This window comes from Narcine bancroftii, chromosome 8 (assembly GCF_036971445.1).
Source record: "Narcine bancroftii isolate sNarBan1 chromosome 8, sNarBan1.hap1, whole genome shotgun sequence".
In the NCBI taxonomy this organism is placed as follows: domain Eukaryota; kingdom Metazoa; phylum Chordata; class Chondrichthyes; order Torpediniformes; family Narcinidae; genus Narcine; species Narcine bancroftii.
In genome coordinates this window covers 68,629,734-68,654,148 of record NC_091476.1, presented here as the reverse complement: position 1 = coordinate 68,654,148, position 24,415 = coordinate 68,629,734, and the positions used below count along the sequence as shown (strand labels likewise).

The 24,415-nt window shown below is 46.3% G+C and overlaps 1 protein-coding gene across 1 annotated transcript in view; it reads right to left on the bottom strand.

Annotated features, from left to right (window-relative positions):
• The window catches only part of LOC138740824 (pecanex-like protein 3), a 110,732-nt gene extending 87,108 nt beyond the window's left edge, over window positions 1-23,624 (bottom strand). Inside the window, 4 exon segments of the mRNA XM_069893982.1 lie at window positions 760-799; window positions 2,631-2,736; window positions 11,225-11,439; window positions 23,385-23,624. Coding sequence (XP_069750083.1) covers window positions 760-799; window positions 2,631-2,736; window positions 11,225-11,439; window positions 23,385-23,537 — 514 coding nt within the window. The 5' untranslated portion in view covers window positions 23,538-23,624.
• Window positions 23,625-24,415: the final 791 nt, after the last annotated feature.

Genomic DNA, 24,415 nt, shown 5'->3' with positions numbered 1-24,415 from the left:
CATCTCAAGTTGGCATGCAAGTTGATAGGATGGTTAAGGTCTATGGGACGCTGGCTTCATTAGGCGAGGGCACTGAGTTCAAGAGTCAAGAGGTCATGTTGCTACAAAAATCTCGAGTGAGACCACACTTATATTTCATTCTGGTCACCTCATTACAGGAAGGATGTGGAAGCTAGGGAGAGGGGGCAGAGGAGATTGACCAGGGTGTTGCCTGGAGTAGAAAATCTGTCTCATGGAGCAAGGTGAGAAGAGCAAGAGCTTTTCTCTGGAGCAAAGAAGGATGAAAGGTGACATATTAGAGATTCTGAGCCATTGATAAGGTTGGCGGCCAGCGCATTTTTCTCCGAGAGTAGCGAACACCAGAGGATGTCCGTACAAAGTGAAGGGAGGAAAGTTTAGGGGAGACGTCAGGGTGGTTTTTTTTAGTAATGCAAGAGAGTTGTGGGTGCCTGGACTGCACTGCCAGGAGTGGTGGTGGAAACTGAAACAATAGAAGCATTAAGAGACTCTTAGGCCCAGGGATGAAAGAGGGTTATGAGGCAGGGAGGGTTTAGGGGTTTTTTTTTGGTAGAAATATATAGGTCGGCACAACATCAAGAGTACTGCGTTGTTGTACTCCACGTTCTAACCCAGCAACAGCAGTGGCTTGGGGCAGAGTGGGAACCCTCAACTCCAAGACAGTTGGCTAAAGGGCCAGGCCTGAGCCCAACCTGCCCATCCCGGTACCTCCTTGATGCCTCAGTCAACGATGCCGCGTACCTTTCGACGTTCCGTGGTCCTCCAGGTGGGGCAGCAGTTCCTGCATTGGAAGAATTTAAGAAAGGGTAGTTCTACTGAGACGTTAACCATGTCTCCTCCCACAGATGCTGCCTGACCTGCTGTGTTTTCAGCATCTTCCATTTTTATTTCTGATTTTTAAAAATAAAAAATCCATCTAAACTTCTCTTGATCTCACACCTTTGATGAAATTTCCTCCCAATTCTAATTTATTTTTTGGCCATGATGAGCACCCAAACCTCTCAATCTAACTTTGCACCTGAATATTTCCATTGCTAGTGTAGTAACCAGGAAAAATACAACTGCCACCCCCCCCCACCCCCACCCCCACCCGATGTAATCAAATTCTGCTTCACACTTCCTGAACTGCGACTCTAGTTACGAAGTTCAAGATCTCAAGCCTCAGTTGCGTGGTCTTCCAAAACGGACATGTTTATGAATCCAGCATGAAATGGAAACCATGTCTCCTCCTCTCTGACAATCAACTCGCTGCACACCCACGACTGTATGGCTGGGCGCAGTTCAAATGCCACTGGCAAACCTACCAGTCGTCAGCAGAATCACCGACAGCGATAACAGAGCATGCAGGAGGGAAAGTAGATCTGGTGGGTAAGCAGTGTCACAACCACTACCTTGCACTCAACATTGGTAAAACTAAGGAGATGATTTGTGGACTTCAGGAGAACACAAACCAGTCCTCATCAAAGGGTCAGCAGTAGAAAGGGTAGAGGTTCCTGGAGGTCAAAATCTCTGCCTTGGGCCTCCAGGTCAAAGCAATCCTGAAGAAGGCTTGCCAGCGGCTTTACGTCGTGAGGAGTTTGAGGAGAGTTGGTAGGTCACCAAAGACTCCTGCAAATTTCTACAAGTGTACCGTGGAGAGCTTCCTAACTGGGTACAGAGATCCCGATATACACGACAGGAAAAAGAATAGGGGTTATGAACTCCACCAGCACCATCGCGGACATCCACAAGAAGCAGTGTCTCAAGACAGCAGCCTCTATCTTTCATGCCCTCTTCACACTGCTATAATCAAGAAGGAGTTACACGAGCCTGAAGATGAACACCCACGGAACTAAAACAGTTCCTTCCCTGTCAGATTTCTAAATGGACAATGACCTCACTTTCTCTTTCAAGAATTTACTTTTTTTAAATGTAATATAGCAATCTTTACACCTGTAAAATGCTGCTGCAAAACAATGAATTTCCTGGCATGTTTGTGACATAAATACAGATACACAATCCTTTATCTGAAACCCTTGGTTTCCGAATTTCAGAACAAAAGCCCATCTGAATTTTGCTGCTGTATCCACCCCCTTCCAGTTGCACTGCCGTCTCTCTCCCCCCCCCCCGCCTAACCTAGTCGCGCTGCCGTCTCTCCCTGCCCAACCTAGTCACGCTGCTGTCTCTCTCTCCCTCCCTCCCTCCCTCCCTCCCTCCCTCCCTCCGCTGTACCAGCACCAGGAAAAAAAAAATGACGGTTTTTGGAGTTATCTGGATTTTAGATGTCTGGATAAAGGATTGTGCACCTGTACTGATTCTGATACATACTCCAAGGGCCTGTTTTCCGACTACCCTTTAGAATTGTGGCCTTCAGCCACAGTGTATCACCTTGTTACTGGTGCCAGAACAAAGCACTTCACACCTCTCTATAATATTCTGTCCATCACCTTCTAACCTTCTACAATTCGCTTTCTCACACCTTTGATGCAATCTGCAAACTGTGTAACTCTGTCCTGCACCGTTATGCCCCAGACCCTATCGTGATCATAGCTTTTTCTCGCAAATGCAGTCTCCATTTACTGTGCCACCTCAAGGTTCCCCTCTTCCCCTGCAGCAGTGGACAAAGTACTCACCGAGACTTGGTTGAATCCAAAGACAGAATGCTGGGAGCTACACCGCACAGGAGGAGTGGTGTTAGCCTTTCGGAAAACCGTCATCTCCACTCCTCCTCCTGGGTCCCTGTGAGGTACAAAAATAGGCAAGGAGTAAATCAGTCGCTGCTTTTACCGATTGCACCGCAGTTATCGGCAGAATAAAAAGTCCCTTTTCCACTGGGACAGGGTCCAGTGGTAAAGGAACACTGTCCAAACGCCGAAGTCAAATGACGTTAATAGACGCCGGGGATTAACCGCTTCTACCCCACTCATATCCTGTGTTTGCTGACACCGGCGTGAAGGGATAGCAGAAAGTCACCCGTTTTCAAGTCACGCCGATCCCCGAGGATGAGTTGTGTTCAGTGGAAAAGCAATTAGTCTTCCTGTTAAGGGTGGCCCAGCACAAAGTGCTTCCTATCCCAGAACACTGCACAGCCAATTAACTGGGATGCCAGTGGAAAAGGGTGAGGAAGTGTATAGGAAAGAGATAGATCAGCTGGTTGAGTGGTGTCACACTGACACTCGACATTCACAAAGCCAAGGAGATGATTGTGAACTTCAGGAGAATGCGAGCCAGTCCTCATTGATGGCTCAGCAGTGGAGAGGGTCAAGAACTTCAAATTCCTGCGTGTCAACATCTCTGTGGATCTGTCCTGCAGCCTCCACGTCAATGCAATCATGAAGAAGGCTCGCCAGCGGTTAGACTTTGTGAGGAGATTGGGTACGTCACTGAAGACTCAAAAACTTCTGTAACATGGAGAGCATTCTGGCTGCTGCATCACTGTCTGGTATGGAGGTGCCAACACTCGGGACAAGAAAAAACTCCAGAGGGTTGTTAACTCGGCCTACGACATCATGGGCACCAGACTTCACTCCATCAAGGACATCTACAAGAGGCAATGTCTTAAGATAGCAGCCTCTATCCTGAAGGATCCCCCCACCCCCCCAACCAGGCCACTCAGCAACACAAGGACAGTTTCTTCCCTTCTGCCATCAGATTCCCATGTGAATAATGAACCAAAGACACTCTCATACTTTGACTTTTTCTTGTACTTGTTTTAATTTTAGACATACAGCACGGTAACAGGCCATTTTGGCCCATGAGCCCGTGCCACCCAATTGACCTACAACCCCATGTACATTTCAAATGATGGGAGAAACCCGAACCCCCGAGGAAAATGCATGGGCACTGAGGGCAAGAAGGGCTCCCAAAGGGCCTCTGGCACCAAAGGCTTCCTGATCAGGTTGGAGATTCGGGACTGGCGCTTGGGCAGCCAATAGTTGGAACTGGAGTCTATGCGGCTGCAAAGGGCGCTGGGCGCGAATCCAATGACGCTCAGCGTCTGAGTGCTTTGCTTCTCTTCCTCCTATTGTTAGGTGCGCTGGGGCAATGCTCACGGTGACTTTTTTTTGCCCTAAGGCAGTCAAAAATCACAAGATATCGGAGCAGAAACCAGCCCATTGAGTCTGCTCCACCATTCTAATCATGATCTGATCCATCCTCCCACTCCCCATAACCCTTGACACCCTGAAATAGATCATGTGTATCACATTTTTAATGTGTTATTATGTAACAAATAAGGAAACCTTTGAATTTTTTAATTGCCTGCCAGTGTGCAATTGAGCAGCAGAATCCAGGGGTAGTTGATGGGAAATGAGGAAAATATTTTTTTTATTCTAATTTTTACATTTAAAAATTTTATTGACATCATTTACAACTGATTCCAGCCATTTTAACCCATGCCTCTCAATTATACCAAAATTAACCTACAACGCCATATGTTTTGGAGACACGGGGAGAATATAAACTCTTTACAAACAGCTCTGGATTCGAACCCGGGTCACTAGCACAGTAAATAGCATCACACTGACTGCTTCGCTAACCGAGTCGCCATAAAAGCAATAGAATTGGCATCGACAGACAGCATAGATTCAATTTGCCAACAGTCCCGTTTCAATCCTGTGACTCTTGACGACTATTCCAGCCCTCTCAGTCCTATTACCCTGATCATTTACTCTCAAATGCTTGGTAACTCTGTCACCATCTGCCCACCCCCCAGTCATGAAAATTAACTCAAAGACGGAGACTTTGAGATACGCTCCCAGGCTTGTTCTGCAGCATCCTTCACTGCTGCCTGAACTCTAAAATCCACCTCTACAGCAGGGTTTCCCAAACTGGGTTCCGCAGAAGAAATGGCCGGGAGTAAATAACCGGTTTTTCTTTAAATCACTTATTATCGCTCTAATTCAATTCTCTCTGGGACGGCAGCAAACAGTGCACTCCACCCTAAGAAAACAAAATGGCATCATGAGGCCTGACATCAGCAGTGCGGATGTCAGGCCTGCGCAACATTTTCAACCAATGAGAACCCAATTTCTATTGGCGCAAAGCTGGCCATATTTTAAAGGTATTCCACTTGTGCAATATCAAGAACCATGGATCGGTGGACTAATAAAGAAATTTAGGAGACAGGATAAGTCATCTGAAGAAAGTACTGAGGTGCCACCATTTCTCCTGAAAAATCAAATGCTATAAGGAAACGAAGGTATGAGGAAAATTATTCGTCACTTGGATTCACAGTCAGCCGGGATTAGAGAGGTACCAGATGCACAAACATCAAGATCTGGGAGGACCAGAAACAATTTCATTCATCCCATTAAATGTAAATTAGAGGCAACAAATGATTTAAAGGTGGGGAATGGTGAGTTTATTTACTTTATTATTATGCTTATGAGGTCTTTTAAACTGTAATTAACGATTGGGGTTCCGCGATTTCCAAGTGCCCCCCAAAAGGGTTCAGTGAGCTAAAAGTTAGGGAAGCCCTAACAAGCACTATTCATTATTTAATCAAAAACTTTCCAATGTATAGACCTTGACTAGGTTTTTATTAAAACCTTAGTTTTGTCTAATTGCAAGAAAAGCTTATCATTAACCGACAGCATCCTTGACTACAGTTACGGCTACATCTGAGCTTCCAAACAATACGTCTCGTTGAGAACAACCAGCAAGATCCAGGCCAACAATATTTGCCAACGATGTTTGTGTCAACATCCCTGCCTGAAATTTCTTCCATGCACTCCCAAACATGAGCAGTGGCCAATTACCCCATATGGTTGCGATCTCAGTGGTGGCTACTGCGGCCGTGTTGGGGAGGGCACAGACAGGACAAGAGGTGGGTTGCTCCTGGCGAGGTGCCACTGCACATTTAAGTAAACGCCTCACCTTCTTTCACCTCACGGAACTTGATTGTTTATTTTTAACGTAGTCGGTAGGAGAGGAGTGAGAAACCAAAGCTTGACTGCTTCACAGAGAAGGTGGCCCATAAACATTGAGCAGAATTCGGTGGGGGGTTGGGCATAACCAAAAAGGTTGAGAATGGCTGATTTAAACCATCGTTCCACACACTGATGACCCAGATGTATCATTGAATAGAACATAGAACACTATAGTACAGGCCCTTCAGCCCTCAATGTTGTACCAACCTATATATTCTTTTTAAAAAAGTACTAAACCCTCCTTATCTCATAACCTTCGATTTTTCTTCCATCCATGTGCCTGTCTAAGAGTCTCATAAATCCCCATAATGTTTCCACCTTCCACCACCATCCCTGGCAAAGCATTTCAGGCACCCACAACTCTCTGTGGAAAAAAAAAGTCACCCCTGATATCTCCCTCCCTTCACTTTTGTACAGACATCCTCTGCTGTTTGCTATTCCTGCCCTGGGAAAAAGGTGCTGGCCGTCCACCCTATCAATGCTCCTCAGAATTCTGTAGACCTCTATTAAGTCTCCTCTCATCATTGTTCGCTCAAAAAAGTCCCAGTTCTGCCAACCTTGCCTCATGAGACTTATTTGCCAATCCCAACAACATACTGGTGCATCTCCTCTGTCCCCTCTCCATAGCTTCCAGAATAGCTATGATAAGGTGCTAAATTCAAATATCAGAAGTGCTTATCAAAACCATCTATAAAATCCCATCAGCTCAGTGCAGATGAAATAAGGGCAAGAACCACAGAATAGTAAAGACTGCTGGCAAGTTCAACCTAATGACACCAGCCTCCAAAAATAGATTCTAAGGGTGGAATGTGTATTAATATAACTGCATCAGCCCTCAACTTGGAGGATGGACCTGACTTAAAGTGGGTTGGGTTGCGCTGAGTAAATAAGGCGTACACCACGCCAAACACAGGCTCGATAGAAATACACCATACTACAACAGATTACCGTCCTTCTAAACTACACAAGCAGCAGTCTACAGAGTAAAGAGGGCACAGTATGAAACTGTGTCCACAGCAGTGGACCAGCGAGGTGCTCAGCAGTTGAGGGACCCACACAGGCTGCAGGCAACTTAGGGTCGGGGAACCCACACGGGCCGCAGACTGCCGGGTACTGGCTCATGGGATCCCAGGTATCGAAGCCGGGATTCAAGAGGGCGTGGAGGGAAAGAAGACCTCCTGATCGTATCAGAGGTTCAGATATGGAGCTCAGGTTGCTGATGGTTTGCGGCTGCAGAGTCTGCTGGAGGCAAATCCATGGACACTCAGTAGCTCTGAAGGGACTCTCTTTTGCTTCTTTTACTCACTAGTGGAATTAGGGAAATGGGGAAAAGGTGGAGATGAGCCGATCATCAGATCATTGAATGGCAGAGTAGGCTTGACAGGCCAGATCCTGCTCCTGTTTCCCTCGTACTGTAAGGAGTGCCGGGCAATACTAATTGTGACTCTTTGCAGGCAGAGCATATATATTGCATGTTATTTTTTTAATGCATTATTACCTGATAATAAAAGGAACCTTAAATTACTATAGTATGCAGAATCTATTTAAAAATCTGTTCTATTTTCAGCAGTTCCTCAGAGGTCAAGGATGACTTGCCACAAGCGACGAGGTGGTGTGTTACATGACAGGCCAGTGGATAGTTTGACAGCTGGTGCATGTTTCTCTCCCCCCCCCCACCCCCCCACCACTGTAACAGGCCCATGCCACCCAAATAACCCCGATTTACCAACAATCCCAGTACATTTTTTTGAAGGGAGGGAGGAAACTGGAGGACCCGGAGGAAATCCATGCAGACTGGGGAGAACGTACAAACACCCGACGGACAGGAGCCGGATTCAAACTCAGCTACCCGACATGGGAGCCAGAAGGTACATCTGGTATTGTCAGGGTTAAAATATGTCTTTGTACTTGATATCAGTGTGCATGTGTGCGAGGGACGGGGATATAGAATTAGTTCTAGTTTGGTTATTCATCATTGAAGAGAGGTGAGTGCCAGTTGCTAATTTTTTGTAGACTTAAAATTGGAGCGACTATTTTCTTGCTGTTGCAAGTCCGGTCTGTGGCGCGTTTCTACCATGCTAAGATTCTGCTGTGTTTTCCAAAGTCTTTATTTTGTACACACAGATTTCTAACAATTGAAGACTTTGGTAAATAATCTTCAAACTATAACAATATTCTGTAGATACACAATTGAAGACGGTCTACAAAAATTAGCAACTGGCACTCATCCCTCTTCAATAACTAAACTAGAACTAATTCTATAACCCCGCCCCTCATGCATTGATACCAAGGACATGTTTTAACCTTTACAATACCAGATGTACATTCTGGCTCCCACACCCAGCGCTGTAACAGCGTCATGCTGCTTTTCTGAGCACGATGGGCTTCTGTACACCCTGCATGTGTGGGTACGGAGGTGTCAATGCCAGCCTGAAGCCACTGTTTCCATTTTAAGGGTCAAGGGCTCCCAAAAGAGACCAAGGGGAGCTTCCTAACCATCCCTGTGAAGGAATATTTCCTCTTATTGAAGAAGATAGAACTTGGCAGTGACTATTTAAAAAAGGGGTTAATCATTTAACAGAGACGAACCACAATTTAATAACTCAAATGTAGCACATAGATACCTAGGGGTCCAGGACGTAGTTCCCTGAAACCAGCAGCACAGGTAAACTGCTTATGGAAGGCAGCATTTGGCACACTTGCATTCATCAGATGGGCAAGTGAGCACAGGAGCTGGAACAGCAGCAGCAGGAGGCATTGGCAAGGCCAGACTGTGTCCCAGCTATAGGAAGGATGTCATTAAACAGAAGAGGATGCAAAAAAGATTCAACGAGAACATTACTTGGACTGGAGGGCTTGAGTTTATAAAGACGAGGCTAGATAGTCTCAATTTTATTTCCCCCTTTGGACCATAGGAGGGAAAATCATCAGGCTTTAAGTGACCTGTTACAGTGGTTTATTTTAAAATATGCCAATAAAATGAAAACTTTTACAGAGTAATTTGGTACTAAAGTTTTGTGATGGACTTTTAACAGCATCCACTGGTCAGCGGTAAGGGCCAGATTTTTTTTTTTAATTTTGGGGTTTGGGGGTCATCTTATACAAAGGGTATCGCTCAAAATCTACACTTCAGGTGGGAATTCCAGGGTCATCCTGTACACAAGTCATCCTATACACCAACATAGACAGTATAACAATGTTTATTCCTTCTTCTCTAACCCCAACCCCACTCCTCAACTGTGACATGATCATAAGGAAAACACGAAAGTTTGCAGACACCGTTATTGAAGCAAAAACACAAGCAAAAATAGAAACTCAGCAGTTCAAACAGTGTACTTTATATAGCAAAGATAAAGATACATAACCAACATTTCAGGCTTGAGCCCTTCAAGTTAAGAGGCCATCAAGTCAGTTCTCCTTTGCTCTCCGAAGGGAAGTCTCTCTCTCTCTCTCTCTCTGCTCCCCATCTGTAATCCCTGCTGCTCTCAAGTGCCACGACCATGTACCCATCAGAACTCGATTCCACAACCACATTGCCTTCCTCTGATACCTTGATGCAGGGCTCATGCCCGAAATGTTGGTTATGTATACTAATCTTTGCTATACAATGTACACAGTTTGACGAGCTGAGTTTCTCCAGCATTGTTTTAATTTTAATTTTTTTAAGACATGCAGTACGGTAACAGGCCCTTCTGGCCCACAAGCCCGTGCCGTCCAATTACACCCAATTAATCTACAACCCCATACATTATGAACGGTAGGAGGAAACTGGAGTCCTCGGGGGGGAGGGGGGGAACCCACACAGATTCAGGGAGAACATATAGACTCCTTACAGATAGCGCGGGGTTCAAACCCCTTTCGCTGGCACCGTAACAGCATTGCACTAACCGTGCTTTTACTTGCAACAAAAGCACATCGGACTCTCACCCCTCCCACAAAACTGACAGGCTGGCCTGCCAGGGAAAGACTTCAGCTGACAAGTACAATACCTCCTGCAGTGAACCACATTCAGTCCTAGCAAGGGGAAGGTGACCCACAACACAATGCATTCCAGGTGAAGTGTGGGAGGGAGGGGCTAAGATTTAGAACCATAGAATGTTACAGCACAGAAAGAGGCCCTTCGGGTCTGCTAGTCTGTGCCAAACTACTTTTCTGCCTAGTCCTACTGTCCATAGACCTCCTTACCCCTCCCATGTATCTGTCCAAATTCTTCTTCAATGTTAAGATTGAGCCCGTATTCACCACTCCCACCACTCTCTGTGTGAAGGTGCTCCCCCTAAACTTTTCCCCTTTCACCCTTAACCCACGTCCTCTGGTTTGTATCTCACTTACCCTCAGCGGTAAAAGCCGACCTACATTTACTCTGAGAGGGTACAGAGAAGGTTTACGAAAATACTGCCTGGATTTCAGTAAAATGAGAAAGATTGAGTCGACTGGGACTCAATTCGTTGGAGCGTAGAAGGTTGAGGGGGGATTTGATAGAGGTATATGAGGGGAATAGATAGAGTAGAAGTGAATAGGCTCTTTCCTCTAAGGGTTGGGGAGATTGGAACGAGGGGCCATAAGTTAAGGGTTAGGGGCAAAACTTTACGAGTAGTATAAGAGGGTGCTTCTTCATTCAGAGAGTGGTGGCTGAGTGGAATAACCTTCCGGAAGAGGAAGTTGTGACAGGGTCAATTCTGTCATTTAAGAGGAGGTTGGATGAGTACATGGATGTGAGGGGGTTGGAGGGTTATGGACAGGGAGTGAGTAGGTGGAACTAGTGGAGTTCATTTAAATCGGTGTAGACTAGAAGGGCCAAGATGGCCTGTTTCCACACTGTAAATTGATATATGGTTATTCCCCCTCATAATTTTAAATACCTCTATGAAATCTCCCCTCATTCTTCTACGCAGGGAAGAACCTGCTTAACCATTCCCTGCAACTCAGTTCCTGGAGTCCGGGCAACATTCTAGTAAATCTTCTTTGCCCTCTTTCAATCTTATTTATAGATTTCCTGTAGTTAGGTGACCAAAAACTACACACAATACAGGTACAGTATACCCCACTTTACAAATACTCAAATTACGATCATTTACTTTTACAATTACGATTTCATGAAAGGATTTGAATGGGTTTTTGCTTTTACAACAATAGCCTCTGATAGTAGTGAATGGGTCTTCGCTTTATGCCATTTCAGCTTTCTAAAGGTTTCATAGGAGCGCTCTAGTTCTGTAAAGCGGGGGTACACCATGCTCTAAATTTGGCCTCCTTTTTTTTGCTGAACTTTGTGACTTTCCTCATTTTCCAAAGTTCACCTGATGCCACTGTTATCCTCGCTGCCAACGCCGCCCCCCAGCTCGCACTCTTCAAGCTTGGCTCCAGCCACAGCCAGCGACGGATTCCTCTGCTCCACAATCTCCCCCTCGTCAAACATGGCGTGCAGGCGGTAGTTGACAGACTTGACCACAGTGAAGAACACGGCAACAACGGCACAGTAGATGCCAGCAATTGAGGTGCTGGGTGGTAAAGCCTGGGGTGGAGGGGGGGTGGGGGTGCAAAGAAACACAAGGTGGCATGAGTTCCCGGCAAAGCAACGTGTGTTTCTGACATCCATACCTGGACACCACTGGTTTAAAAGCTCTGCATTCACCCAGTACCAGGGTACAAAGACAACTCCCAATTCAAGTCTGTCCAGGATAAAACAGAAATACTGGGGGAATTCCACAGTGTCCATAGGAGATAAAGATACATAACCAACATTATGGGCTTGAGCCCTTCTTCAAGGTGTGAGGAAAGAGCAGGCAGACGCCAGAATTAAAAGAAAAGACAGGGGAGACAAAAGGTATGAATTAGACATGAAGAGGATGCCAGGAGAGAGAGAAAGTGAGAATTGATAATGGAGGGGTGGGGGGGGTGGCGGGTAGCTCTGGGAATACAGAGCTGGGGGATAAGGGGAGAGACAGCTAGAGGAAAGGTGACATTTGGCTCAGACTAAAAATATCAGTTTTAATTTTATTTTAATTTAGACATGCAGCATGGTCACAGGCCCTCTGGCCCATAAGCCAGTACTGCCCAAATACCCCCAATTAACCTACGAACCCAGTACATTATACATCTTAACCTCTTAAATTTAAATTTACAATGGAAATTTAATTTTTTACATTTCAGTTTAGACGTACTTTTCGGCCAACGAGCCCGTGCCGCCCAATTGACCTACAATGATGTTTAAAGGCTGGGAGGAAGCCAGAGAAACCCCAGGGAAAACCCACACAGACACTGGGAGAACATACAAACTCTTCAGAGACAGTGCAGGATTTGATCGCCAGTCCCGATCACTGTTGCTGTAACAGCATTGCACCTGTGCCATCCCATGGACAGCACAAGACCTGCCGAGTTCATGCAGTATTTCCGCGATTTTTACTACAATCGCAGCGTCTGCAAACGTTCGTGCTTCATCGGGTGAAATTAACACCTGACTCAATGGGAACTTGAGAATATATTTTCCAATCTGACAGGATTTGCAAAACGCAGGACCCAAAGAGGAAAAAAATTATTAAAATTCATTTACATTGCTGGTGATCGAGAACTGAATCATACCAACCAGGTCACCCTAACCTGGATACAATAGTGAGATGATACATGTTTTTATTGTCCTTCAACGCACCAAAATTTTTTCTAACTGCATCCACACAGATAGATCAACTATCATAGTAAAGTAAAATCCCCATTATCCGGAAACTCAAACAATAGGCAAATTTAAAAAATAATAATAATAAATCACTTTTAAAATAAAGTATTAAATTAAAAATTTTAAATTGTAAAATTAAAGGAGCAACACATAACCCCTTGAGAGTAAACATTAGGGCATTTCATTTCAGGCTTCCGCCTTGAGCTGATGGAAAACCTTTCAGACAGCAGCCCTAAAAGGCTGCTCCAGCGTCCCATTCATATCCAGAGGCACCTCTTAGCACCCTTCAGATCCAACGGAGGTGGAACGACTGGTGCCGTTGCGCCACCCGAAATAGAAACGGTGGCAGAGCAATGGCTGCCTTCCCTCTCCATAATCCCCCAGGCAGTTGGATCCGCTCTGTGGTTCCCAGAACAGTTCCAGCTGTTTGGGGAATTAATGGGGAGGGAAGAAGACCATTGCACTGCCGCGTTTTGAGCCACAGAGAACGGTCCTGGAGGCCAAAGCGGCCCAGTGCGGCTGTCCCATCCCACACCGGCCGCCCCCGATGGTCCCCACTACCTCCACCCCAACTTGGGGTTGGATTATGCAGCTCAGAACAGCCTCCACACACTCAGAGAGGTATATGGTTATGTGTTTTGGCAGAGATTCTCTGCCTTTATATTTGGACTTTGGCCCTATCTGAAAGGGCCTATTCATCCAGGGAGCGCCCTGGTCATGTCCTGCCCGCAGGAGCTGTTTAAATAAAGTTGTGTTTGAATAAAATGGGGCTGGCCAGGATGAAGAGCTGGCTGACACCGCTGGGGCTACTCTCCCAATCCCTGCTTGTTAGGGTATTTGTTAGTATTAAGTATATTAGTAAGGCTTTATCACTTGGGGGAGGGGGGGGTTAATTATGACAATGGAATAGGGTAGCAGCTAGCACAATGCTGTCATAGGGCTTGTGAACAGAGTTCAAACTTAAAGATGGGCTGAGGACCTGATGGGGACACTCACATGGAGGTGAGTCCGATTTTTAGCGCGTAGTAAGTGAAACGAGGGCCTGATGGGAACATTCGTGGTGGAAGCGAGTCAAGTTTTCAGCGCGTTGTTAGAGCACCAATTGCATGACTTAACTGATTAAAGTGAACCTGACACAATTTAAGGCTACTATATTAATTTTTTTTTCCAAATGACTTTACATTTTGCGCTGCCTTTTGTCTTTTAAACGGCATATCCTTAATGCAGGTGTCTGTGGTAGGCATTGCGAGAGAGCCTCAGTCAACCGAAAAATTCACATATCTGACATCCACAATCCGGATAATGGTGATTTTACTGTGGAAATTAAATTACAGCAGTGTGCCCAGGACAGAAAATAATATAATTTATTGTTATGAAATTAATTGCTTTAGGGCAGCACTAATGGGCATTACAGGTGCAAAAATTACTGAAAATTACATTTCGGTAAAAACACCAACTTAAAAAAATAATTAGCGCAAAAGAAGAGAAAAAAGTGAGGTAGAGTCTGGGATTCAATGTTCATTCATAAACCTGATGGCGGAGGGACAGATAAAATATAAAAGGGGATAAACAAACATTCACATTTCAGAAATCAGAATCAGGATTTATTGTCATGAACAAGTCTTGAAATTCGTTGTTTTGGGGCAGCATCACAGGGCCAACATTCATATTATAACCATTTAACAACATTACCATATAAAATATTAGTGCACAAAAAGTGCGGCAGCGACTTTGGTACATTGATCATTCAGAACTATGATGGCGGAGGGGAAGAAGCTGTCCTTGTGCTTGTCTTCAGGCTCCTGGACCTTTTCCCGGATGGTAGCATAGTGAAGAGGGTATGGCCTGGGTGGTGGGGGGTCTTTAAGGATCGAGGCTGCTTTTTTTTTTTTAAAGACATCACCTCATGTCAATGTCCTCAATGCAGCAAAATCTGAGGCCTGTGATATTCTTGTCCTGAGAGTTGGCACCTCCATACCAGACAGTGATGGAACCAGCCAGAATGTTCTCCACAGTACCACCTGTAGAAGTTTACAAGAGTCTTTGGTGACATCCTGAATCTCCTCAGATTTCTCACAAAGTATAGCCGCTGGTGAGCCTTTTCATGATTTCATCAGCATGGAGAGTCCAGGACAGATCGTCAGAGATGTTGACACCCAGGAATTTGAAGTTCTTGACCTTCTCCACTCACTACTGAGCCCTCAATGAGGACTGGGTCGTGTTCCTGACTTCCTCCTGAAGTCCACAATCATCTCCTTGGTTTTGCTGACAGTGAGTGCAAGGTTGTTGTCATTACACCATTCAACGAGATGATCTATCCCCCTTCTGTACGCCTCCTCGCTGCCGTTTGTGATTCGGCAAACTTGGAGATAGCATTGGAATTATACCTGGCCACACAGTCATGGGTGTATAACAAGTAGAGCAATGGGCTAAGCACGCATCTTTGGGGCATGCCTCATGCAAAAGAAAAAGTGACATTTCAATAGCTCAAACATATTTATGGTAGTCCCACAAATAGGATGGATAGGATGAGGCTAAACCATATAACAATTACAGTACGGAAATAGTCCATCTCGGCCCTTCTAGTCCGCACCAATTTACATGAAACTCCACTAGTTCCACCTACCCACTCCTATGCCCATAACCCTCCAACCCACCATCATCCATGTACTCATCCAACCTTCTCTTAAATGACAGAATTGACCCTGCCGCAACTACCTCTTCCGGTAGATCATTCCACTCAGCCACCACTCTCTGAGTGAAGAAGCTTCCTTTTATATTACTCGCAAAAGTTTTGCCCCCTAACCCTTAAATGTACCAATCTCCCCTACCCTCAGTGGAAAGATCCTATTCACATAGATAGAGTTATCTATTCCCTTCATCATTTTATATACCTCTATCAAATCCCAGTCTACTCAATCTTTCTCTGTATTCAAGATACTGCAATCCAGGCAACATTTCATAAACCTTCTCTGCACCCCAAGATTAGAATTAGATAAAATAGGGGAAAAGATACCTGAACACATATTATATAAATGGGACGAAAAATTGGTACAACATAGAACTTCTCCAGTATTACACCATCTCCTCAATATTTGGAAAAAGATTCATGTAGAAAGAAATAAAACAAATTATCAATTACCAAAACTAATATTGACGCAAAATAAGCTACTCCCTTTTACAATAGATAACCTTTCCTTTAGAAAATGGGAAAAAAAAGGGATTAAAAGAATAGAAAATTGTTTTTCAGGAAGTAGATTCTTATCCTTTGAACAAATGAGAGATAAGTACAATATAACTGGAGATACAGCGCTGGCATATTACCAACTGAGATCCTACTTGAAAGATAAATTAGGAAGCAATTTGAGTTTACCAGAGGGAAGTAACCTTGAATATGTGATTACAGATACAATGTTAATCAAAAGATTTATAACAAATATGTATATTAAACTGCAAGAAAAGGAGAATAAGGAAACAAATGGTAAAACTAAACAAAAATGGGAACAAGATTTAAATATAAAGATAAAAAAGGAAACATGGAGAAATTATGTTCTGGAACGATGAGAAATACAATAAATACGAGGCTACGTATGATACAATATAATTGGTTACACAGACTATACATTACACCGCAAAAGTTAAATAAATGGGACCCAACAGTATCTGATAGATGTTTTCGATGTAAAAAAGAAAGGGGAACAACAATTCATGCAATCTGGACATGTGAGAGAGTAGAAAAATTTTGGGATGATCTCAATCAGATATTAAATAAAATAACAGAAAACAATATACCAAAGAATCCAGAGATCTTTCTCCTAAGTAACATAAAAAATAAAGAATTTGGAATTGACTTGGAGGATGCACAAAAAGATTTGTTAAGATAGCCCTAGCCGTAGCAAAAAAATGTATTATGTCAACCTGGAAATTGGAAGATAATTTGAAAATACAACAATGGTATATAGAAATGAATAAATGTATTCCATTAGAAAAAATAACATATAGTTTAAGAAATAATATTGAAATATTCGAACAAGTATGGGAGCCTTACATTAAATACAATAGCGAAAACCTACCGGGAACAAACATTACCTAAGTTGATGGAAGGAGAAGAGAAGAATGGACTCAGTAGAATTTCTGGTGTATTTTTGTTGAATGACAACATTGTCTGACTGGCTTAATACAACCTAGATTGTATACCTAAAATGGATGAGAGGGGGGGGTGGGGGGGTGGCTTGGGAGGAGGGGGGGGGGGGGGAGAAAAAGTCACTGTATATGTGTGAAAAAGAAAAAGTGTATATCATGGCTAACGTGATTTATGGTGTGAAAAAAAATTTAAAAAAAACCTTCTCTGCACCCTCTCTACCTTATTGATATCCTTCCTACAATTTGGAGACCAGAACTGCACACAATACTCCAAACTTGGCCTCACCAAAGCCTTAAACAGTCTCAACTCCTATATTTTATGCCATGATTTATAAAGGCCAGCATACCAAAAGCCTTCTTCACCACCCTATCTACATGGGAATCTACCTTCAAGGAATGCTGAACATCCAATAGCTGTTGGTTAAAAAAAATTCTTGAACCCAGACAGCTGAACCTCAGGCTTCTGAAGGTAGCAAGGAGAAGAGAACATGACCAGGGTGGAGCGATCCACAGGGTCCTCCAGCACAGACGAAGGTCCTTCAGCCCACCACATCCATACTCTCAATCCTTTCACACTAATCCCCCACTGAATCGTTTTTCATTCTCATTAACTCCCACCAGATTCAACCACTCACCTATCCTCCCATGAAAATTTCCAGTGGCTATCCTACCAACTTGCATGACTTTAGGATATGGGAGGAATCTCAGCGTGCTGTCGTGCAGAAGGGCTTGCGCATGAACCTGCAAAAGGTTGGTTTGCAGGTGCTGCGGGCTATCAAGATGGCAAATGCAATGTTGGCCTTCATTGATGGAGGGAATGAATTGAGGAGCAGGGAGATTCTGCTGCAACCATAGCAGGTCCTGGTGAGGCCCCGTCTGGAGAACTGCGTGCAGTTCTGGTCTCCTTACTTAAGAAAGGACGGACTGGCTTTGGAGGCGGTGCAGAGGAGATTCACTGGGTTGATACCAGAGATGAGGAGAGATTGAGTCATCTGGGATTGCACTCACTGGAATTTAAAAGAATGAGAGGGGATCTTATCGAAATATTTAAAATTATGAAACACGAAAATAAGATAGAGTTTCCATTGCTGGGGGAGACTTAGAACTAGGGGGCATTGCCTCAAGATTCAGGGTTGTAGATTCAGGATGCAGATGAGGAGGTAGTGCTTTTCCCAGAGGGTGGGATAAGCTATAGAATTCGTTGCCCATGAAAGCAGTGGAGGTGACCTCAGTAAACAAGGTTGGATAGGTTTTTACATAGTAGGGGAATTAAGGGATATGGGGAAAAGGCAGGTAGGTGGAGATGAGCCCATCATCCAATCAGCCATGACCTCATTGAATAGGCCAGATAGCCGACTCCTGCTCTTATTTCTTGGAGAACCGAGGTTTGGGGTGGGGGGGGAAATGGAACCTACAGGGTCATGGGGGAGACTGTACAAACTCCACAGAGACAGCTTCTGAGCTCGGGATGGAACCCAGAGATCCATTGCACGACCCTGAAAGCTGCAGCAGATTTAACATTCCAGTCTGACCAATTGGTTCAGTCCCCTCAGGCTTTGATCCGGTAAAGAACCAAGACTAAAGAATCTTGAGCTCCATGGTTGAAAGACTGTTGCACTCAGAAAGACACAGGTCAGTCCATTAGGAGCAGAGTTAGAGCAACCCTGTCACAGCGCCAGAAACTTGGGTTCAAATCTAACGATGTCTGTAAGGAGTTATACATTCTCCCCATGTCTAAGTGGGTTTTCTCCCAGCCTTCAAAACATCAAGGGTTGTAGCTGAAATTATATATTTGGGCAGCAGGGCTGGCAGGCCAGAAAGGCCTGTTACCATGCACATGTTTACATTTAAAATTATTTTAAATAAATTTAAAATAAGAGATATGGTCTCTTAGCCGAGACCATAAACCAGGTGAATGTCAAAAATTGAGAGACACGAAAATCCAGATACTGTAATCTTGTACAAACAATGAAAGGCTGGAGAGACTCAATGAGTCTGGCAACATCCATAGAGATAAATGATTAGTCAACATTTTTGGTCAGGACGCTTTTGGTGGGGGGGGGGGGGAGTCTGCAAGCATTAAAAAGGGGATGGGAGGTGCTGCAAAAACCAGTTATCTGGAATTCAAGAAACAACAGCCTCAAGCAACCGGCAAAGGAAATAAACAGGTTAAAAAAATACAGGTTTAAATTGGCGCGCCACGCAATAATATTTTTTTTCCACATTGGTGCATATCACTGTTGGCTCACCAATCCACGCAACCTCAAACGACCAGAAAATTCACTTATCCAGCATCTACCAATCCAAGGTGGTGAGAGGAGATGGGGAGACAAGTAGCAGAGATCAAGTGAGGAGCAATGCTCCCTTTAATTTTCGTAGCCAGTGTGTGAAAAAAAATCTTAAGTTGTGTAACCAAGGTGCTCCAGCTGGCACACGAGGCTTGCATGCAGATGCACGACAAGGAGAAACTTTGGTCGAACTGCCAGTGAGCTGTGCCCTGGGCCTCGACACTTCTGGGACCCACAGGAGCTGATCTACTTCCTCCTCCATTAGAGCCGATCTCACAGCTTTTAAAAAGCTCAGTGTGCAGTTATATCGTGCCAAAGAAGACACGAACACCCTCCCCCAACCCACCAAATCCCTCATTATCCTGACCTTGCTTTTCAATGAATTCTATTGTCAAGTCTCATAGTCCTTTGGGGTAGAGGTTGCCAAAATCTTCCCCCTTCTCATCTCTATTCAACATGGTTGACCCCCTTATTTGGCACTGTGACCCTCGGCTCTCAACTCCCCAGCAAGGATCCACGAGAGATCTGGTCGAAAGTCGCATGACCTGCCATTCAAACTTGGTCTCTGCCCACCCCGAAGTTCGCATGTCACCATTAGCCCCTTTAATCGCCTGGGCCAGACCCTCCATCTTATTCTATTATTAAGTCCACCACGTGCAGTAATTTTTCCTCTTTGGTCCTGAGACAAACCCTATCCACTCCAGGTTGCAAACTGTGGGTAACGCTGGAGAGTTATCAGTAAGGTGTGCACTACACAGGGATCGGCAGGTAGCATATTGTAATCCTTGGTTGTCTGTACACAGTTGCTAGTATCGGTAATGTGACTGTGAGCAGTTGTTAGTACAGTAGCGTTAAATCTGATGTGACTGATGATACTGTATTTAGTGACTGAGAGTATTAGAGTGTGTTATCCCAACTGTGATCCTTACATGTGTTTTAATCAAGATGCTTCCTGTATTCAGCCTGCATCCAGACGTTGCTCTTTGAACCCACCGACCTTTTACTTTCCCACGCAACAATCACAAATACCAAATCATATTGGTCCTTCATCCTATCCCTAGATAAACCAGTTACCAGGATCTTGCCACACTTCCCCACCCCCCCGCCCCAACTTTGATCCCAGACTGGAGACAGAACCTCCCTTTCTTCCACCAGCATTATGGAGTTCCAGGATATCTCTGGACCTCCAAAACACCACGCTGGCCTTAGTTAGTCGGGGGATTGAGTTTGAGAGCTGTGAGGTAATGTTGCAGCTCTATAAAATTCTGGTTAGACCGCACTTGGAATATTCTGTTGAGTTCTGGTTTCCTCATGACAAGAAGGATGTGCAAGATGTGGAGAGGGTGAAGATGTTGCTTGATGAGCATGGTTAACAAAGCTGGGTCCTTTCTCTTTGGAACGAAGCAGGATGATTGATGGAGGCCTACAAAATTTAGGCAGGCATAAGCAGGGTGGACAGCAGAGCGACAATTGCAAATACCAGAGGATATCTGTACAAGGTGAGGGGACAAATGCTTATTGGAGACATCAGGGGCAAGTTATTTTTCTTAAAATCAGAGAGTAGTGTCTAGAATGCATTGCTAGGGGTAGTGGTAGAAGCTGGTAAAATAGGGACATTTAAAAAACTCAGACAGGCACATGTGTTCAAGTAAAATAGATTATGGGTGTGAGATAGGTAAGGTTTACAGTATCAAGTAGGTTTGCACAAGTTGCTTTATCTTAAGACATGGGGGGATGGGGGGAGTGAAATAGGGTATTCAGCCCATCAAGTCTGCCCCACCATTCAATCATGAGCTGATCCATTCCTCCCACTCAGTCCCGCTCCCCGGTCTTCACCCTGCAACCTATGATATCCTGGTTAATCAAGAACCTGTGCCTTAAAAATACACCCAATGGCCTCCACAACCACTTGTGGCAACAAATTCCACAGATTTACCACCCTCTAGTAGAAGTCGTTCCACTGCATCTCTGTTCTAAGTAGACACCCTTCAATCCTCTTGTCCCATGAGGAACAACCTTTCTACATCTACTCTCCACATGCCTTTCAACATTCAAAATGTTTCAATGAGATTAACCCCTCATTCAAGAACCTGTACTGTGCTGTAGTGTTCAATGTACCAGAGAACCCAGATTATCATACCATTCAATTCCATCAAACATACAAGTCTGCAAATGCTTTGGTTGTAGTCAGAAATGCGGGAGGAACTCAGCAAGTCTCAACCAGCATCCATGGATGGCAAAGATGTATTACCAACGTTCGGGTCTGAGCTACGAAGAGAAGCAGAGAACAGGCAGGCACCTGAATAAAACAGGGGAGAGAAAGGGGGAAGAATGGGAGGGGAGGAGTCCAGACCAACAGACAAAGGGTATTCATTGGATACAATAAAAGTTGAGGATTGATTTGGCTCTGTGAGAGAGAGGTAGAGGAAAGGAGACAGGGGGACAAATTTAGGTGGAGGGGGGTTCAAAGGGAACCTGAAAGGTTAATGCCATCCAGTTGGAGGGTGGAGTGAAAATTCCATCCAGTCCTCCCTTTGTTGCTCTACGTGGGAGAGACTGGATGTAGACTGGGAGATTGCTTTATCGATCAACTCGGCTTTGTCCACTGCAATTGCATGGATCTCCAAGAGGCGACCCATCCCATTCCCTTGCAGACATATCTGTCCATGGTCTCATGCACTGCCAGGCTGAGACCACCCGCAACTTGGAAGAACATCTTCCACCTGGGCGCCCTCCAACCAGATAGCATTAACACACTTCTCCAGTTTCCGTTAACCACCCCCCCAAAAAAAATCTTCATCCCCCTGTCTCCTTTCATAGAGCTAAACTCAATTTTCACCTTTCCTCTTATCATATCCAATTAACACCAACCCCTCTCAGTCTTTAATTCAGACACCTGTCTGCTTTTTGCTTATACCTTGAAGGTGCCACGGGGGCAATTGGGGAGGGAGTTGTGGGCATCTGCTGCAGTCACGGGCATAATTGATTGGTGAGAACAATGGAGGCATAGGCATTTCCTTCAGACATTGGGAAGGTGCCGGGGGGGAGGTTGGTTGGAAAGGAAGCCATGTGGGCATTTCCTGTGGTCACAGGGGTAGCTGCCAAGGAAGCAATTGGTGAAGAACACAAGAGGTGTGGGTATCTTGCCTTCACAAGGATAGGTGCCAAGGGGACGATGGGTGAGGAGGGTGGAGATGTGGACATCTCCTAAGGTCACAGGGATAGGTGCCAAAGGGGAAATTGATGGGAGGGAGGTCACCATACACCCCTCCAAGTTTTCAGCACCCCATATTCCTTACACCGAGCCTTGACACCCCCCCCCCCCCACAAGCTCCTGCTCCTGGAATTCTGCATAGACCCCATGCCTCTCTAGCCCCAAGACCACCCTACAGCTCCCAGGTCTCCTCTGCCCCAAGCCCCCCCGCCACTGTCCAGAACTTCCCTGACCCAAGACCACCCCCTCCCATCCAGGCCTCCCTTGCCCACGAGACCACCATCCCCTAGGCCTCCCTCACTTCTCCCCCTCGGGCCCCTCTTCCCCACCCCACTTCCCCTCTGCCCCATTCCCCCCCTCCCCTGCCCCACTTCACCCCTCCCAGACCCTCTCCACTGGCCCGTTCCACGCCCCAAGTCCTCCCCGCTTCCCCACTAGGCCCTCCCCGCTGCCCCCAACCCCCTACCCCACAGGCACCCCAACCTCCCATACCCCCCCAACTTCCCCACCAGGCCCTCACCCCTCCGCCACCCTTCCCCACTCATGCACCCCTGCCCCCCCCAGGGCCTCCCCCCACCAGGCTCTTACCCCTGCCCCCTCACCCCCTTCCCCACTCAGGCCCCCCTGCAGCCCCAGCCCCTCCCACAACCAGGTCCACCATCCTGCCCTCCTCACCTGGCCCTCCCCAACCACCCTCACCCCCTCCCCCAGGCCCTCCCCTCTCACGTCTCCCTCACCCCTCCCCCCACTTCCCCAACAGGCCCTCACCCCTGCCCCCCTCACACCCTTCCCCACAGGCACCCCTGCATCCCCAGCCCCACCCACTTCCCCATCAAGTCCACCACCCTGCCCCCCCCTCGGTCTCCCTCAACCTCCCACGGTCTCCCTGACACCCCCACCAGGCCCTCCCCCATCATTCCTCCCACCAGGCCCTTCCCCTGCCCTCATCACACCCCCCCTCACCAGGCCCACCCTCCTGCCCTCATCACACCCCCCCCCCTCACCAGGCCCACCCTCCTGCCCCCCTCACCCGCCCCGCCAGGCCCTCTCCTCTGCCCCCCTCACCAGACCCTCACACCCCTCCCCCCCTCTCCAGGCCCTCTCAACCCCCCCCCCCCCCCCCACGGGGCCGGCGGTCTCACCATGAACAGCAGGAAAGGTAAGCAGAGCAGGAAGAGCCAGACGTAGAGGTGGAAGCAGTTGGAGAACTTGCTCTGGTGCGGGTCGAAGTACCAGCCGCCCGTCAGCGAGGCCCACACGCCCTGGCGGAGGATCTGCAGCACCTGCGAGCCCATCCTCCCGCCGGGAGGGAGGGGGGGCCGCTCCGCCGCTGTCGTTCGTTGCCTCCGCGGCCTCCTCACCGACTCCCGGCCCCCATCTTCCCACCGTCCCCTCCCCCCCCGCCCCGCCTCCCGTAGCAACCAGCGGGATCAAATCGCCCCGTCGCCTCCCGATTGGCTCATCCAGGCACCTCGGGCGGGGTATCCCATGCCGATTGGCTGCGGCCCATGTCCGTCCAACCGTGCCCTGTTCTTATTGGTCCATCGACACGTCCGTCAAGGGGGCGAAACAGGAGGAGAGAGAGCGATCGCTGAACGAAGACGTCAATACGAGCGCGCGACCTAAAATTAAAATTATATCCTTTAAACTGTATTTTATTCTACACGGTATATTTTAATTTGAACCCTGTTCCACTTTTTATTATTATATGAAATTAATATTTTCCTCATTGAAATTAGTTTGGGGTGTGGCTTGACGATGAAAACATACCATTGGTTAGAATACCTGTCAATCACCTTGATCTCGTTTCCGATTTGTTAAATCCGCTGTCAATCCGATTTAAGCCGCGATTGTTCTTATTACAAAGGTATAGGCAAACTTAATTGAAGCATCACGCCGAGAGGTTGCTTATGTCACTCCAATGCCGAGGCCGTCGCGACTTTATCCCAGTCCTCGCTTCTTAATTGGGACTGCGAACAGCACGGAGCGCAATGCCCGTCGGTGACTGGACAACGGGAACGCCAATCAAGGTTGTGAGATTGCTATTGGTCCAAAGGTATGCCTATCAAAAGTACAGCGCCGAGCTTCTGAACTTGGCCGTGTGGGCGGGCGAGGGGATTGCAGGCGAGATGAATCGGCACAGAGTGAATCGCTGCATCCATTAGTTCTCTGC